Source organism: Hippoglossus hippoglossus, chromosome 7, assembly GCF_009819705.1.
Source record: "Hippoglossus hippoglossus isolate fHipHip1 chromosome 7, fHipHip1.pri, whole genome shotgun sequence".
Classification (NCBI taxonomy): domain Eukaryota; kingdom Metazoa; phylum Chordata; class Actinopteri; order Pleuronectiformes; family Pleuronectidae; genus Hippoglossus; species Hippoglossus hippoglossus.
In genome coordinates, this window is record NC_047157.1 from 1131657 (window position 1) to 1150042 (window position 18386).

Below are 18386 nucleotides of genomic sequence, written 5' to 3' on the forward strand. Positions count from 1 at the left end.
ATACCTGTAACTATTGTCATGAGAAAGGACACTGAAGACAGATTGTGCTGTGCTAAGGGCTAAAACAAAGGGAATGAAAACTAATGTTAAGCCTGCTGGGTTTGCTGCGCCTGTTAAAGACTGTTGTGTTTCTGAGGTACTTACCTCTCACACTTGTGAACTGGATGTTTTGGCAGCTTATTGTCCTTTCATTCGAGACGGGTCTGTGTCACTGGTGGGAAGTGATGTGAAAGTCCCGATTTAAATCCTGAGGGATACAGGGGCCTACGATTCCTACATTGTTGACTCTGTCTTGCTGTTGTCAGGGGAGACTGATACTGGTGACTGCATTCTTAGTCGTGGGATGGGGTTAAAGATTCTGCCTGTTCCTCTGCACAAGATCGTTATTGACTGTGAGCATGTTAAGGGTGAGGTATCTTTTGGTGCATGCCCGGCATTGCCCATAGAAGGTGTACACTTTATTTTGCCATATAAGATTTGCTGCAAATGGATATTTTTTGCATAATGAGTTACTGTTCAGGAAATGGGTTCCTGTGGATGAAGACAGTGTGAATAATTATGTTTTCCAGATGGTGGTGCCAGCAAAGTTTCGTTCCCATGTCTTGAAAGTGGCAAATGACGAGTCTGGATATTTTGGTGTCCTAAAAATACCTTAACATCTTTTATGGTCACGCGTAAACAGGGATGTACCTGTATATATTAAAACCTCTCATGTGTGCAAACTAACAGGAAAGCCGAATCAGAGTCTCAAGCCTGCGCCATTGCAGCCTATACCAGCCGTAAGTGACCCATTCACACACCTTATTGTGGACCATGTGGGTTCGTTGCTATCTACCAAGTCTGGTTGTAAATATCTGCTTACGGTAATGTTTTAGAGCACCAGGTATCCGTCTGCGTATCCATTGAGATCAATTACGACTAAGGCTGTGGTTAAGGCGTTGTCACAATTCATTTCAATATTTGGCATTCCAAAAGTAGTTCAGACTGATCAAGGATCTAATTTTTCATCTCATATGTTTGGGTTTAGGTGTTGAAGCTGTTGCGTATTAAACAAAAGCAATCCTCGGCTTATCATGCGCAGAGCCAAGGTGTCTTGGAAAGATTTCACCAGACTCTGAAGTCTCTTCTGCGTGCGTACTGTACTGAGCTGAATAGAGACTGGGAGGAGGGGTTTCCATGGCTTATGTTGGCTGCGAGGGAGGCGGTACAGGAAAGTAGAGGCGTTTGTATATGGAAAACAATTTTGTGCGTCTCAACGCAAAATGAAAAAGTGGTATGACTGCCGTACTGAGCGCCATGAGTTCAGTCCAGGAGACAAGGTTCTTGTACCTATGCCTGTTGTGGGTTCTCTATTCCAGGCTAAGTACACAGGTCCATACACCGATGCTGAAAAAGTGTCAGATTTGAATTATGTTGTGGCAACACCGGGACGAAAGAAAACAAGGCGACACTGTCATGTTAATCTCCTGAAACCTTACTACAGGCGTGTAGGTGAAACTGACTTGGCGCAGGATAGTGAAAGCACTAAAGGCAGGATAGTGATAGTCGGCTTTAGGGCCGTTTGAAAAATTCGGAATCCCTGTGTAATTTGGACAAGTTGTTGGCTCACTTGCCAGAGTCAAAAAGAAATTAACCGTCTGCGTTGGTTCGAAAGTATCCTTGATTGCTTGGTGACATTCCTTCACGTACCGACTGGATTGAACATGTAAACAACAAATAAATGAGTGGGTTTTAAGAACAAATTTCCTCTTGAGATCAGTTGGTGAATGAGGCCCATTGTTCTATTTTTTTTAGTCTCACCCCTTTAAGTCCGACAAAGATATGTACCCACCTGTATCTTTGGTCTGGAGTTCATAGGCTCCTGGTCAGAGGGAATGATGCGGATGTAGAACAGTCCAGGAAGGATAAAGATCAGACTGGGAGCAGTGGTGGCTCCTGAACACCCAGAGAAGTCACAATAAATCATTGCATTGTGAAACAAAATTTATCTCAGAGGAAGTTGTCACTTGGTGATACTGTAAATCTGTCTGTTTCTATCTTCATGTTGATTTATTGGACTTCTTTGTAGTGCTGCAGTATGTTTCTTTTTACAAAGTTCCTTTTTGTTCAGGCTTTGTTCGTAAGTCTAAAATCTCACCAATTATGCCAAAGATATCTCGAATATTGGGAACAAAGATGACCAGCAGGTTGACAGAAAACAGCAGACACACTGCAATGGCAATATGACGAAGCCAGTTGAAGGGCTTCCCTGGAAACAGTATCTGCAGGAGGGCACGGCGGATCTGACCGAAACACAGACATAAGGGTACATTTACAACTCAGGCAACAGAATTATCATAATCATCATGTACAATGATGAGCTCAATAAAATCTGTAACTGAATCACTCTGTGAAACTGGGCCTTGCAACTGAGCTATAAGTTCATTTATTTTGTCTCAATGGGCCTCATTCACTAATATCTTAAGTTTTTTACTTGAATTAGTTCTGAAGAAAGTTCTAGAGGAGACTCTGCGTCAGACTCACAGGTACTACTTCTTCTTGTTCTGTGTTTTCAATTGGCCAATTTCAGAGAGTGACATCGTTTTCCTTTATGTTTTATTTCAACACAGGTTTTACTTAATTTATATAACCCTGCCCCCTACTTTTGTATTTCATTTGTGTTAATGTGTGTCAAATGGAATGTGTGTATGAAGGCAAGATATGTTCTCACGGGAAACAAGACCACAGGTACAGTCAGCGTGACAGCCACCAGGACAGCCAATCGAACACACAGGATCAGAGTGTCCAGGAGGTCCACCTTACTGTAGGTATGGAGGAGCTCTGCTTCAGTGTTCTCTGCACGCACGCACGAGCACGCACACAGACACACACAGACACACACAGACACACACACACACACACACACACATAGGCACAGAATCGGTGACTTTTCTCTGTCACTTAACAGAGTTATGCTTTGCAACTACATAAAGAAATGTTGCTCTCACCATAGAAGGTCAGATAGCCAAATATGGCAGTGAAGAAGTACATGATGAACATTCCCAGGATGGAAACATTGCCAATATTCTGCATTCTTCTTTTGGTTGGGCTTTAAATGAACAAGATGAAAGTTGCTTTAGCAATACAGTTCATGATAAAGAAACAAAATAAAGAAGTTTAACATATTGCTATAGTTTGATGTCAGGAAAGTTGGCACCGTGGGACATTTTGGGCTTTTTAAATTTTTCTTTTTTGATAATTTTGGCTTTGGTAATGCCTGTGGCATGACATTTTCCAAAGGTATTTATTTTTGGGGAATTTAGAAATTTCAAAAATACTACCTTTCGGCACCTTCAAGGACTGAAGCTGGTTAAATAAATTAACTTACTGAAAGTGAAAAATAATATTAATAAATATATTGTTTGTTTGTTTTAATTTGTATTATTTTATTTGGAGAGGACAGAAAAAGAGTAAGCTGTGAAGGGGGGCAGACAGAGAGTGGGGTCGGACTCGAATCCGGTTAAAACTAGTTGTAAAAGCAACTCTGGTCCAAGTTTTTATCCCTAACCCTGTCCCAATTCCTATGAGAAGAGATATGAAGTGCCCTTCGCTGGTAGTGTCCCCTGCCACAAGGGATAAGCTAGAAAATCTTTCCCTATAGGAATTGGGACAACCAACATTATTACAATGACAAGCAATGTCAACTAACGTTATTATATTAACAACCGTTATCAACCAACATTTTAATAATTTAATCTGACAACTGCAGGACAGACAGGACAGATTGATCTATTGATCAATACACAGCCAGTCAGCATGTTTACATCAGTTATTTCAATGTTTCATGGTTATTTTGCAAGATTTCATACTTACATTTATGAGCATTATACCTGCAGTGGTCACCAGGTTGATTTGCTTTGTCTGTATGTAAAGCATTAGGGAATTTTCGTCTACCCCTTTGTTTTTAGGGGGGTCCTGAATACACTACGGTTGAAGGGGTGTTTGAAGGGCTAGATGGCCACTAACCCTACATCACATAGAGAAATGGAACAACACTACCATGAAGGGGATAGGGCCAAGTGGTAGGGCTACGGAATGAATTAGGAGACGACCAAATGCCGCAAAGCTAGTAAAAATGGTCTGTATAATGCTTTTTTAGTCTTGATGACCACTCACAGCGCACTCTGCACTAGAGCTCTGTGCATTGAAAGAGACTCCATTCTCTCTATTATTAGTTTGTGTACCATCAATGATATGATGTAAAACAATTTTTTTAAGGTAAGAAAATCGACTTTAAAGAAACAAACTGATAAAAGTCTAAAACTGGCAAACACTTACCAGAATGCATTCAATAAATTCAGTTAAATTTTATTTGTATTAGATTAGACTCAAATCACCCCCTACATTATCTCAATGCACTCGAGACCTTACAGTATTATAGAGAAACCCAATAGCACATCATGAGTAAACTAATTAGTGTTTACCTAATCTAGTGACTCAGAGCAACTTTTCAAGTCAGTTTTGAACTACAAGCTCAATTTTGCAAACTAACTTTACACGTTCTAGATGTATACTAGGCTTTGATCTACTCTAGTTATAAATAGTGACATGGGAGAACATTTGGGGTTTTCAGTTACCATCACAAATATATCTATATATCTATATATATAGATATATATATGATAAGTGCATCTTACTTGCTCAGTTCAGTGTAGATTGGAAGAACTTCAGGGTGACATACAAAAGCAAACGCCAGGATGGGGATGGTATATGTTGTCTGAAAATCACATAACAGAAACTTTGTTTGGTTATTTTCCAGAAAGTGCATGAACTCTGAACACAGTCAGCTATATACCCACTCAAATGATGCACCCACAAATAGTTTCTGACCACACACATATTCAAAGCACACCTCAGTCCTCTGAACAGATGTCTCCCGTGATGCACTGAGCGTATTGTATCACATTAGGACACTGCAGAGTGGAGACCAGGAGGCAGAGTTGCAGTCTTACACTTCTCTTCACTTGATAGAGGAGACACCCCCCAATCAACCTATCGAAACTATGTCTGCCCCCCGACCACCTAAATTATTAAATAAAAAGTAAACAGGAGAGGTGCAACACAACAAACCTAATAAAAATAAATACAAGCACTATGTCAGAACCACAAAATAAAACGATAAAATGTGGACTGGTAAGGTCACTCAGATCCAAATCTCTACTTGTCAATGATCTGATAACTGACCATCAATTTGATTTATTCTGTTTAACTGAAATCTGGCTGCAACAAGTTGAATATGTGGGTTTGAATGAGGTCACGCCCCTCAACATTAACACTCATATTCCTCGAAGCAAAGGCCTTGTACATCCCAGCTTTACATCACAAAAATCCGTTCATCTAGTTATTATATATCGTACACCTGCCCCTTACTCTGAATTTGTATCTGAGCGAGTTCTTAGCACAGATAAAGATGTTATAGTAGGTGATGTTGACATTCATGTAGATGTAGATGTTCACTCCCACACTAGTTGATGACCTACAAGTAAGCACTCTGAAATGCTAGAACCTACTATTATTCAGCCTTAATAGAAGAAATAAAATAACCCCAGGTTCCTCCTCCGCACTGTAGTCAGGCTGACAGAAAGTCATAGCTCTACTGATCCATCTATTCCTTTAAGTCTCAGTAGTAATGATATAATGAGGTTTTTGATAAATAAAATTGTAACCAAATAGATCACTTCACCCCCAAAATACAGGCTCTCTTGTGGTTCCTAGAAGAAGAGTAGAATGGGAGGTAGAGCCTTCAGCTACCAGACTTCTCTCCAGTGGAACCAGCTCCCACTCAGGGTTCAGGAGACAGACACTATCTCTACATTTAAGTTTAGACTTAAAACGTTCCTTTTCTATAAAGCTTATAGTAAGGTGAGTCATGAACCATCCCTTAGTTATGCTGCTATAGGCCTAGACTTCTCACTTCTCTCAGTCGCTCTCCGTATTTCTAGCTCTGACCCCCCATGTGTTTTTATCATGTTACTACTACTTGTCACTAACTTTGTTTTTCCTGTCCTGTAGTTTGTAAATGGTTTTGTATTTATATAGAGCTTTTCTAGTCTTGATGACCACTCAAAGCTCTTTACAGTACAGTTTTACATTCACCCATTCACACACACATTCATACAGTGCATCTATTAGCAGCACTTTGTTGTTCTATGAGGGGCAATTCAGGGTTCAGCATCTTGCCCAAGGACACTTCGGCATGCAGATGGGGAAAACTGGGGATCGAACTGCCGACCTTCAGGTTGGAGGATGACCGCTCTACCCCTCAGCCACAGCCGCTTTTACTACCTTCAAATGCAATAGCTAATAGACATGTTTTTTGTGTTTGTGCTTGAGATTCAAGGAATTAGTGTCTGACCTCTTGGTTGATGGTGAAGAATTTGGCGGTGCATGTGTTGTCTGGGAGAGATGTGTTCACAGAGAAGTTACCAAACACTTCCAGAGGGCAAGAGATGTTGAATCTCTTGTAGATGACCTGATGGAACAGGGGAAAAAAGAGTTTGAGGAAGTAAAACAAGTGCAACCTTTACTGTCTTTGGTAACAATACAAAATACCTTTGGGTACTTTTTGGAAACTTCACAAAACATATACTTTTTGTCTGGTATCTTAACTATTCTCTACCTTGTCTTTATATCTATGGAACTGATATATTGAATGCTGCTGCCTTGCCAAAAACATCACACAGAAAAGGATTCAACCTGGAGATACATACCCTGTCTGTGTGTGTGTATGTCGTGGGCACTGTCTCCACTCCTGGCACCTGGCACTATTTCCTCACCTGGTCTCAATCATCAAATCACCAGCTCTACAAGAACCCCAGTTTTCTCCCAACTCATCGCCAGATTGTTCTGTCACCTCAGTGTTATACTCTCTCGGCCCCTCAGTGAAATTTCTAGAGAAGGTTTTTGTATGTTTCTTGTGAACTTTGTTTTTTCCTGTGCCTCAAGATCACCAGAGTCAAATTGTCTGCCTCATCTCAAGCTCACAGCATCTCCTGCTCATCTTCAGCCAGCCTATTACCTGCCCGCCCCGGCTCCATATCAAACCACTTTTCTTTAACAAACCAATCCCTTTCTGTGTTTGCTTTTAGGGTCCAAAACAAACTAAGACCATAACAGAACAATCTGGCCAACTATGGACCCGGCAGCTAAACCCTGATCAATCAAGGTGTGTTAGTGGGACAGCATGAACGGACTCTTCATGATGTGGTGGACACACTTTAAACCCTCAATGCCAGCATCACCCGACTCAGTCAATCGGGTTCAGGGAAAGGACGCAGCTAATCAGACATCAAGCCAACATCACCTAAAAAGCAATTCCCTCTCCACGTAAGGCAAATGCCCTAGATGGTAGATTGTTGGTCCAAGTCACCCACCAGACTGCCCAGGTTGGTCTTATTCTGTCAGGCAATCGCCGTGAGAAAATTGAATTACTTGTCATTCCCTCACCTCATGCCCCTATAGTGCTTGGTCAGCCCTGGCTTAAAATGCATAACCCCCACATTGACTGGTCCACCTGTACTGTGGTTAGCTGGAGTACTTTCTGTCATTCTCACTGCCTGCAATCCGCTCTAGCGCTCTCTCAGAGTGTCTCAGTGCCCACACCTGTGCCTCCGGACCTCACTCTCGTTCCCCCAGAGTACCATGACCTTGCTGAAGCCTTGCTGAACGGTTTCATCTTTGTGTACCTTGAATATCTTCTCCTGGAATATGGACGAGCCCGTCCAGCATGTATGGTTAGTACTTAGGGAGAACAAACTTTATGTTAAGGTGGAGAAATGTGAATTCCATTTTTCATCTTGGAGCTTCTTGAGTTTCATCATTGAGCAGGCAGACTGATCCAGGCAGTGGCAGAGTGGCCCACTTCAACTTCCCGCAAGCATTTACAGAGTTTTCTGGGCTTCGCCAATTTCTACAGGCACTTCATCAGGAACTACAGTCGGGTGGTGTCCCCTCTCACCCAACTCACCTCTCCTGACACCCCTTTCACCTGGACTCCAGAGGTAGAAACTGCATTTAACACACTCAAACAACTCTTTACTAGTGCACCTGTGTTAATGCATCCTGAGCCTAAACTGCAGTTTGTGGTTGAGGTGTATGCCTCAGTTACTGGCGTGGCGGCCTTCCTGTCCCAGGACTCCCCCGAAGATCAAAAGCTGCAGCCATGTGCTTTTTTCTCCCGTCGTCTCTCACCAGCAGAAGAAATTACGATGTGGGTAATTGAGAACTCCTGGTGGTGGTGTTGGCTCTGGAAGAGTGGCAGCACTGGCTGGAGGGGGGCTGAACAGCCATTCATCATGTGGACCGACCACATAAACCTCTCTTACCTGCGCTCTGCCAAGCGGCTGAACTCTTGGAACGCCCGCAGGGCTCTGTTTCTGGGCCGCTTCAACTACATGCTCACTCACCACCACTTACCAAGCCTAGAGCTCTCTCCCGCCAGACTGCTCCTGAGAAGATAAACATCGAGCCTGAGACCATCATTCCCCCCTCCTGTACCGAAATTCTTATTTTATGTGTACCCGATACTTGGCATTTTGGATTCGGTTCTAGTTTGGAACAGTTTTGGTTCCCAACCCTAATCGGCCCCTCAGTGAAATTTCTAGAGAAGGTTTTTTTATGTTTCTGGTGAACTTTGTTAATGCTGTTTTTTCCTGTGCCTGAGAATCCCCAGAGTCAACTCGCCTGCCTCATCTCAAGCTCGCAGTGCAGTGTTGTGCATGACCGCACTCATATTTTTCGTGAACGATGAACTGAAAAAGTCAGTTCTCATATGATGAACGTGAATGTGAGTAATGTTCACTCCAGCGAGAGTGAACATTCACCTAAATTTTTTAAATCATCATCATATCAGGCCATCATGTGAAATGCCAGGAGCGAGAGAAAAATGTGTGTGTTGGTGCTCCCAGACAGCGCGCGCGCACACACACACACACACACACACACACACACACACACACACACACACACACACACACACACACACACACACAGGGCCCGGGGCTCCTCCCCCACTCACTCGCTCACAGAGACACACGCAGTGAGATCAGAGCTCGTTCACGTGAAGCAGCGACTTTGTAGAAGAAGAGTGGAAACAGTGAAACACAGAGTTTCTCTGGTCTCAGCTGCTCAGTGATCAGAGCAGAAGCTGCAGTTGGTTTGTACCGAGCTGGAGTTTCTGCTCTCACTATAACTAATAAACTCTCATCACTAGTTATCAGGACCTGATCAGCACATGAAGTCACTTAGTGTTTGTTTGATTCGAACCTGCGCCTACATGCATTTATTCTGTAAGGCTTGTACCTAATAGCCCTGGACATATTTGTTGGCATTTCGGTTGAATGTTTTGGTCTTTGTTAATGGTTAATTTATTTCATAAATTAACATTTTAGCCTTAGCCAAATGTGTCTATGTTGTATCTATAATCCTTAATTTTCTTTATGAGATTTAGAATTATTTGAACTGAACAAACTTGAATTATTTGTTTTTCCTCATGACCTTTTGTAGGTCAGGTTTTTTTGTTTTCCTTTTACATTCCACATCGTGGATTATGATCTGTGGATCGCGTATCAGAGATCGTAATGGTGGATCCAGTATAGCGGATTCTGTATCGTGCTGGCTGATCGTGATAATAATGGCGGATCCTTTATCGTGTTGGCATCTGATAATGGTGGTGGACCACGATTGAGGTGGCAGCTGATGATGGATCCTAATGGCGGCAGTGAACAATGACTGTGGACTATGGTGGCATCCAATCTTGATGGTGGATCATGATCGTGGTGGCAGCTGACCATGGACTATTATTACAACAAGACTGCTTGATATACAATATTTCTCCTCAGATACTTGACCATTACTGACAATAATCCATCAATTCACTGACCTTCAGTTATACTTCAAAATGTTTACCCTTATCAATGCTGCTAAAACCTTTATCTTGATGTTCTCCTTTACACTTGACATCTATTGCACTTCTGTCCGTCCTGGGAGAGGGATCCCTCACATGTGGCTCTCTCTGAGGTTTCTACCTTCTTTTTACCCTGTTAAAAGGGTTTTTAAGTAGTTTTTCCTTACTCTTGTTGAGGGTTAAGGGCAGAGGATGTCACACCTTGTTAAAGCCCTATGAGACAAACTGTGATTTGTGAATATGGGCTATACAAATAAAATTTGATTGAATTTGATTGATTGACATTCCAACGTGGAATATCCTTGGACCAACTGAAATTATATTAATGAACTGAAATTATGTGAATGAACTGAAAATATATGACTGAACTGAAAATAGAAATGAACTGAGAAATATTTATTTTTGTTGAATGTTTGTATTACTGTTTGTTTTTTTTTTGTTTTAAGTGCAATACAAATTCTATTTAAAACTTACCTGTGTCTCCTGTGTCTTAACATTCATACATTGGGCTCCCACCGAACCTAGTAGTCCGTAATCTGCCTAAACCCAATTGGTTAGGCAATGGCAAGGCAATGACTATAAGCAAGCAGTGTGAATGTGGTAAAATCTGCAACGAATGAATAAGGCTTTAAGATCCACCCAGCATGGATGAAGTGCTTGTGGAAGGAACAGGAGCAACACAACGCACAGATGTTCAACCTGGCATGAGAGGCCCGGCCTGGAGTCACCCATTAGTGCCTGGAATCTAAAGTGTTGCAACCGACTTAACCAGATTGACAACGACGTGGACCCAATTCTGGAAGCAAGTGTAAGGGGAGACAGGAAACTACAAACCATGTTAACAATCATCGATTCAGAGAAGAGGTAAAGAAAGGTGCCAGAGGACCTCAGGTAAAGGACCAAAGAGAGGATAAAATTCACATCAGGCAGGAGATGACATTAAAATTACAGCACAAGCACACAAGAGAAGAGGAGCGCTTTGGGGTTAGTTCAGCTGATGTACATCCTACACAGAAGACCAGTGTCCTCTAGAGAAGAGTGGCAATGAAAACACTGCTGGGAAAGAGGGAAATATATATTTACGTTATATTAATTTAAGTTTAAGTTCTAACAATATTTTTAATAATGCACCAAGTTAGAGGTTTCCTTGCACATATCCAAGCAAAATTGTTATTCTACAATGAAATATCCTGAACTGAAACGATATTGAATCGATTTGGGAAATCAGTGGTGATACCCAGCCCTAGTTAAGAAATTACCAATGTATATGGGAACTGACAAGAAAAGGTTAAATAGGTCTATTATTGCATTCCAAAAAGACACAGTGAAACATTTTGGGTGCACCTATGTTATGTGCTGTGCATCAGTTTGGCGCACCAGTGCAACCAATGTGAAGAGTTAGTCTGGAGCCATGTTAGGATAATGTGTTAATGATAATCGATAATTTAGTATGGCCCTCAAAGGATGTTATGAAAATTAAAATGGCCCTTGATAGAAAAAAAGGTTTGTCACCCCTGTTTTAGACAGGTCTAGGCTCACTGATGCCCACCATGAAGGTGTACTCAGGGTTTCAACTTGCGACCTCCCTCAGGGCAAATGTGGCTCTGCTGTGTGAGCAGAACTACTGCCAGATGACTGGCAACACATGAATGTATTCAGGTATTTCATCTGTTATTACAGTGCACGGTTTTTATGTTATTTTATGGATAAAAAAGAGATATGCACTTACTGGATAAACATTTTTTAAATTAGTTTGTCAAGTATGAAGAAAATATGAGCAGAAGCAGTGTCAATCGTCTGGCAAGACATAAAATACAACAGCATTCTGGGATAGTTTTTTTAAACTATTGTGTAACTTATCATGAAAAACAGCTCTTTATATTTTGCACATTATGTTACTAACCGAAATAAAGTTTTTTTTAAATATTGTGAAATATAAAAACAAATATTTTATATTAAATCAAATATAATATAGTACTAGTAGAACATTGAAGTGACCTGCCCATGAGATGACACTGCCACCAGTTGTCCCTAGCTAATTTGAATCTGAGACCCCTGTTTTTTGTCACTGAGTAACAGCTATAGCACAGTGGTTCTTAACTGACCTCTTGTGATATGTCAATAGTCATAAACTGATGTGTCGACCCACAGACTCACCACAGACAGAAAGAAGACCATGCAGGAAAGAGAGAATCCACTGCTGTAACCAAGATACCCTGCCGAATTGAAGAAAACAACCCTCAGTTAGTACAGATTTAAGGTGCATTTCCATAAGCTTTTTTTAATCATACTGGAGAGAAAAAAAAACATGTTCTCTCCTTTATAACTGTGTAAAAACACAACAAACTTGAAGCAACATTTGTAGGCCAGTCATCCTGAAATCCATGCAAAAGTAAGCATGCTAAAGCTAACATTATTTCATGAGCTACTGGTGTATGCAAAATCTAATTGTAAGGTACTGATGTGTTTTGTTTTTCTTTATGGGATATTTACTGCTGTTGTAAATGCTGAGAGAAAGCAGAGTTTATTTTTAGCTCCATGCACTAATTGAACTTTAGCTTAGAAATTTTTAGTTTGATGTTGAAATGCTGAAAAGGAGTAGTTACACTTCCTGCTACTAACAGACTTTGAGAAATATGTTTTCAATATTTGTAGACATTATTTTTCTTGATCTCTGATGGCATTATAGGTATTTTTTGTTCTTTTTCGAGAATATCAGCTGAAATACAGTGAACAGTAAATTGCAACAAATAAAGTTTGTTATTTTAATACATCTAGAGAGTTACAATTATTATTCAGGGAGAGCAGTCCTGATGGTATTATAGCTTTTGCACTTTTAGCTGTAATACCTGTTTAGCTAAATAGTTAACATTGAATACTAAATTATAGTATGTTTTGTTATACGTTTGTTTTGTTTGTTTCCCTAATGGCACTGCTGCTTTTACAGTATTAAATTTCATGAAGCATGTCATATGCATTTTGTTATGAACAATGCATATCTTATTGAGGGAGGGCAGATCTACTGTTCATTGTTATTTTGTTATTGTTATTGAGATGCTCTTTAATGAAAAAGCAAGGCTACGTAAGTAAAGTCATGTTGATGTTTCAAATACCAAGAGCTAAATCAGTGTCTGTGTGTATTGCACACCTTAATACCATTCCATAACAGGTTAATAGAGGTTTAATTTCATCTAGGTGTAAATAATGACTTCAGAAATTCAAGGGAAACTGTGTAAACTGCATAACCCTAAAAAATAAATTACAATTTGCTGTCGAAATGAACACTGCTGTTGAGTTCTTTCTTAAGACATGAAATAATCAATGGCCTTGTTGGGCACAAACTGAGAAGATGTTGAATCAGATGACTTACCCAGGTGTTTCATCAGGGCCAGCGGGAAGATGATGCAGACGGTGACAATGATGATGAGGTAGTTTCCATTCATGAACCAGTTGCTGGATGCAGAACACAAGACATCACACACATAGAGTAACACATATTTACAAATCCTGTGTATTCAGTGTTTTTTGTCGAAAGTAGGCTTGTTATTTATTTGTTTGTCTTCAACCCATGCACAGAAAAGGGGCACTGACTTAAAGGCTCCATATTTTACACCTTTCTGGGATTTAATTTGAGTTATTGGTACAATAAGATGATATATCAGTGGTTTTAAAGTGGAAAAAAACTGCTGCAATGTGTATTTCCATGTCCTCTCTTCTGCCTCTCTCTGGAGCTGCAGACAGGACAGGCTGTTTTCACCTGCCTCTTGAGCCCCTCCTCTGATTGGCTGACTGCACTTTGAGTGACACGCAACCAGGCCTATCACCAGTCTCATTCTGGCCTATTCACTCTGGTAAACAGAGCTGAAAGTCAAGTTGTTATGTTTGCAGCTATAGAAGAGCAGCATTATATTTACAGTCGGTTACAGCAGGATGTTTCACATAGACAGGATTGAAATGCTGTTTCCCTCTCATCCCTGGTGTAAACATATAAGTAGACAGAACATATAAGTACGTAAAAACAGAACAGGGCAGTCTTTGCTAAGGAGATGAGGGCTTATAGATCCTTCCTGACTAGACTGGACCGACATGCAGGATTTACAACATCGACAATGGAAGTAGGTGGCACTGACTGAATAATTAAATAATTTACAATATAATAACCACGTTAGACCAGTGCAGTAATACATTTTATATGGACGGGATGGTAAGTGTAGAAAACATGTTGTATTCTGCCAGATCATGAACAGCTGTCTGAAAGTTATTGAGAAAGTACTGAGGCTGTTCTAAAATATGTAAATCATATATATGATATATGCTATTTATTTTTCTGTCAAGCGGGGTGTTTGATTTGATGGTAAGATGCTGGGCATTCAGTATACAATATAGTAGTCCTTTTCTCTTTGTAATAACAGATGAAAATGTGTAATGCTTGCAGCATGCTATGCACTCCATTGTTTGCTCAATGATTACTCTTCTTTATTATTCCTCTGGACACTTAGGGACCTATTTGCAACTGATTTTACGCTACATAAAAAATGTCTACATCAAACTCATGCAGAGTTGATATGACATGCTGTGAGTTTTGAACATCCAAAAGCTATATTCCTGGGAATTATCATTTTTCAATAACAATAATTACATCACAACAATCTATTTCCTAATTTACAGAATGTCATAACAAAGGAGCAATGTGATTTCACTGAGGTATGTATAGATACGTATTTGAAATGATATTGTCACTAGTATTGTGATTCTGTAACATTACTTAATGACCAAATCTATTTTCTTTTTAGATAACGCAGAAAAAATACATACAAGGGGACGTGGGGACTGGGAGCTTGGTATGTAGTATAATGTCTGCGATGCTGAATGCTTGATGCATAGCAAGATATAATTGTTTTGATGACTTGTTGAGTAGTTATAGATATCCCTTAAGTAAAAGGTGCTGTGTTGGTGCACAGTCGTGGGTCAACAGGGTGGACAGCAGGGGACTGAGCATGCACCCCTGGCGGGGTCCCTGTGCTCAGTGTGATGGTGCCCAATGTTTTATTGACGATCTTCACAGACTGTGGTCTCTCGGTGAGGAAGTCCAGCAGCCAGTGGCAGAGTGAGGCGTGGAGGCCCAACTGGTCCAGTTTTCCAATCAGCTGGTGATGTTGAACTGAAGTCTATGAACAGCATCCTTACAGACTAGTCTTTCTTGTTCAGGTGGGTGAGGGCAACGTGGAGGGCAGAAGAGATTGCATCATCAGTAGACCTGTTGGCCTGATTTGCAAACTGAAGGGGGTCCAGGGTGGGAGGAAGGTTGGATTTGATGTGATGCATGACCAGCCTCTCAAAGCACTTCATGATGGTAGTGAAGATGGTCAGTGTGACGGGCGGTAATCGTTGAAGCTTGATGGAGATGACTTGTTTGGCACAGGTATGATGGTGGTGGTTTTTAAGCATCAGGGGACAACTGCCTGACTAAAGGAAGTGTTGAAAACGTCCGTGAGGACAACCTTTCGTTCTTCTGCACAGTCTTTCAGCACTTGTCCAGGGATGTAGTCTGGACCAGCCACCTTGCAAGCATTGATCTTTGAGAGTGTTTTCTTCACGTTGATCTGGAGCGAAACAAAACACATGGTTGTTGGTGGGGGGGCTGGTGACTTCTGTGCAGTGGTGTTGTTCAGTGCGTCAAAACATGCAAAGTAGTTGTTCAGCTGTCAGCCATTGCTTCTGGTTAGCCAGAGTGATGGCTTTGGTGACAGTCACATCCTTGATGCATTTGAAGATCTAAGCTGTCACAGACTCTGTGTACTCTTGCATAAGTGGCACCTTCCGGCCACACCCGTATTTCCTTCAGGATTGGTTTGGTCACTTTCACCCACGGCCTGTATGCTGGCTTCAGCATATCAGTGACTTGATCAGAGAGGCTGAGGTGGGGGAGGGTGGCAGCTCTGTATACTGTTTGGTTGTAGGTGAAAACCAAGTCCAGTGTGTTATTTATTTGCTCTGGTTGGAAAATCAACGTGTTGGTGGAGTTCCGGTAAAAGTGTCTTTGGGTTGGCATGGTTGAAATCCCCAGCAAGAATGAGGAATCCATTCGGGTGGACTGTCTGTTTCTCACTGACAGCCTGGTACAGTTCACTGAGTGCCACTTCTCTGTTGATGTTGTTGGGGCTGGGGGGAATGTTTACAGCTACTAGCAGAATAGCAGTAAATTCCCTCTGCAGGCAAAAAAGGCCGACACTTGATGATCATATACTCACATAATTGCCTGATTCCATTGTGTTCACATAGAAGAAACTACAAGATTTACAGTCCTTTCTTTTGTAAACATAAATAAAGATTTTGACACAAAGGAGAGTAATATTTCTTTGGACATGTTACTATTAAGATTTATACATTTTTAATATGTGGTCAATTGAGTTTATCACTGGAATCCTGTCCATAATGTCATTAGAAACTAATAATAACAAGCTGAGCCTTCCATCCATCCTTTATCTATACTGCTTATCCTTTTGAGGGTCGCAGGGGGAGCTGGAGCCAATCCCAGGTGACATTAGGCAAAAGGCGGGGTACAACGTGAACAGGTGGCCAGACCATCACAGGACCAACAGACAGAGAGAAACAACCTTTCACACTCGCACACCTATGACAATTTAGAGTCAATTAACCTAACCCCAAGTATTTGGACTTTGGGAGAAAGCTGCAATACCAGAGAAAACCCAAACATGGGGAAAACACTGCACCACCGTGCTGATCTAATCTGAACCTGTAAGTGGCAAAAATGTAGTTAAGTGATATACTAACATTTGGTTTTTTGTTCCTGATGGAGATGAGCACAAGCTGCTGCTTTTACCAGAATAAAGAAGACTAAATTCAAATGAAAGTACCAGTCCCCACAACAGACTCAAACACCATTAACTTATTTTGCTTCCAACACAAGAATAATGTCAAACACGGTGAAAAATCTACTATTGGCAGCAAACTGCTCAACACGAACCTTAAATTCTGACATTGTTAAAGCCTTCGCAGGGTCAAAAATTGTAGGAGGATCAAGCAGGGCTGGCCCTGGCATGGTTTGATTGGATTACAATTTTGGATTATTGATTATGTTTCACACCTGTGTGAGTGTGTGAGTGTGCCCGTAGAAAATAAATGTATAAACTTATGGACAGCTTTACACAAAACTTGGTGGGATTTTCACCTGGAATTCTACTTGATTCAGTTTTGGAGTTGGTGATTTCAACATTCATGTAGACGTTGCCAATGACAGCCCTAGTTCTGCATTTAATTCACTGAGAGACTTATCTGGTTTCATTCAAAGTGCAAATAAACCCACCCACTCGTGTTCTGACATATGGCATAGAAATAGAAAACTTAATATTATCCCAGAACCACAGTCTGTTGGACCATATTTTTAGTACTGAATCAACTTCCCTGGATTTGGACAAGACACTGAAGCCTCACATTCCCATCATTCACAATGTAATGGAACAACCAGTGTGAGCCAATGATATATCAACAACATCTAAGCAAGCTGGAAGTAGAGCAAAATACAGTACAGGGTTCGAATTACACAGTGGCTTTCATGGGGAGCCCTATTTTCCGGTGCGGACCAGTCCAGTACTTAACATGTCACATGCATGAGCATGCAGTGCAGTCAGGGTTACTGTGAAAATCATCCTACTGTTATTACTACAGGCAGTTAATACATTTCAAACAGGTTAAATAACAACAACATAACAATCAAGGAATAAATCAAATTTCCTTCTCAGAGCAAACAAAAAACAAAATCATAAAAGCAAAAAGTACTCAGAATTATTGATCAAACTTGTTTTTAACTACAACGAAATAAAACAGCTGTCTGCGGTTTGCAGCTCCCTCTCTCTCCCTCTCTGTTGCTCTGTCATTGACTGTCACTGTCAGTTCATTTCCCGACGTTTCACTTCTGTCTGTGGATTGTGACCAATAAAAGGGCCAAGAGAAGAGCGAACAGCCATGTATTCCTGTTTTTTCAGTCAGTCCATTGCTTCTTTGCCCGATTGAAAGGAAGTGATGCATCATCAGGTTCAGACCCAGGTTCGATACTGCAGGTGGCAGTGGTGGTGTCTGACTCAGGTGAAGTTTCTCCCTCAGCAGCGGAGCTGTCACTGCCAGCAGGACCCATTAGCTTCACCTTGCTAGCTGTAGTTGGTGCACTGTTATCATCACTCGTTGTCTTTGCTTGTTTAGTGAATCTAAATTGTCTGGGGCCTGTTTTTTTCCATTTTGACATTCTGACTTATCTGTAAACCATCCAAAATACTGGATAAAAACACTGCTTATTTTACAGTCCATTCAAATATCACGCCCCAACTCAGAGATGAGAAATTCAGGTGCTTTATGTGCAGCGCCACCACACATAGAAGACCACAGCAGGAATAGAGTTAAATAGTGGAGACAAATGTAATGTAAT

At 41.0% G+C, this 18386-nt stretch overlaps 1 protein-coding gene across 1 annotated transcript in view; it reads right to left on the bottom strand.

Moving 5' to 3' along the window:
* Positions 1 to 18386, bottom strand: part of LOC117765138 (sodium-coupled neutral amino acid transporter 3-like) — a 35509-nt gene that overhangs the window by 5977 nt on the left and 11146 nt on the right. Inside the window, exons 8-15 of the mRNA XM_034591449.1 lie at positions 13314 to 13396; positions 12101 to 12159; positions 6395 to 6511; positions 4677 to 4756; positions 2988 to 3088; positions 2711 to 2835; positions 2138 to 2282; positions 1832 to 1935 (exon numbers count right to left, since the gene is read on the bottom strand). Of these exons, the coding sequence (XP_034447340.1) occupies positions 1832 to 1935; positions 2138 to 2282; positions 2711 to 2835; positions 2988 to 3088; positions 4677 to 4756; positions 6395 to 6511; positions 12101 to 12159; positions 13314 to 13396 (814 nt within the window). The remainder of the gene's footprint in view (positions 1 to 1831; positions 1936 to 2137; positions 2283 to 2710; positions 2836 to 2987; positions 3089 to 4676; positions 4757 to 6394; positions 6512 to 12100; positions 12160 to 13313; positions 13397 to 18386) is intronic.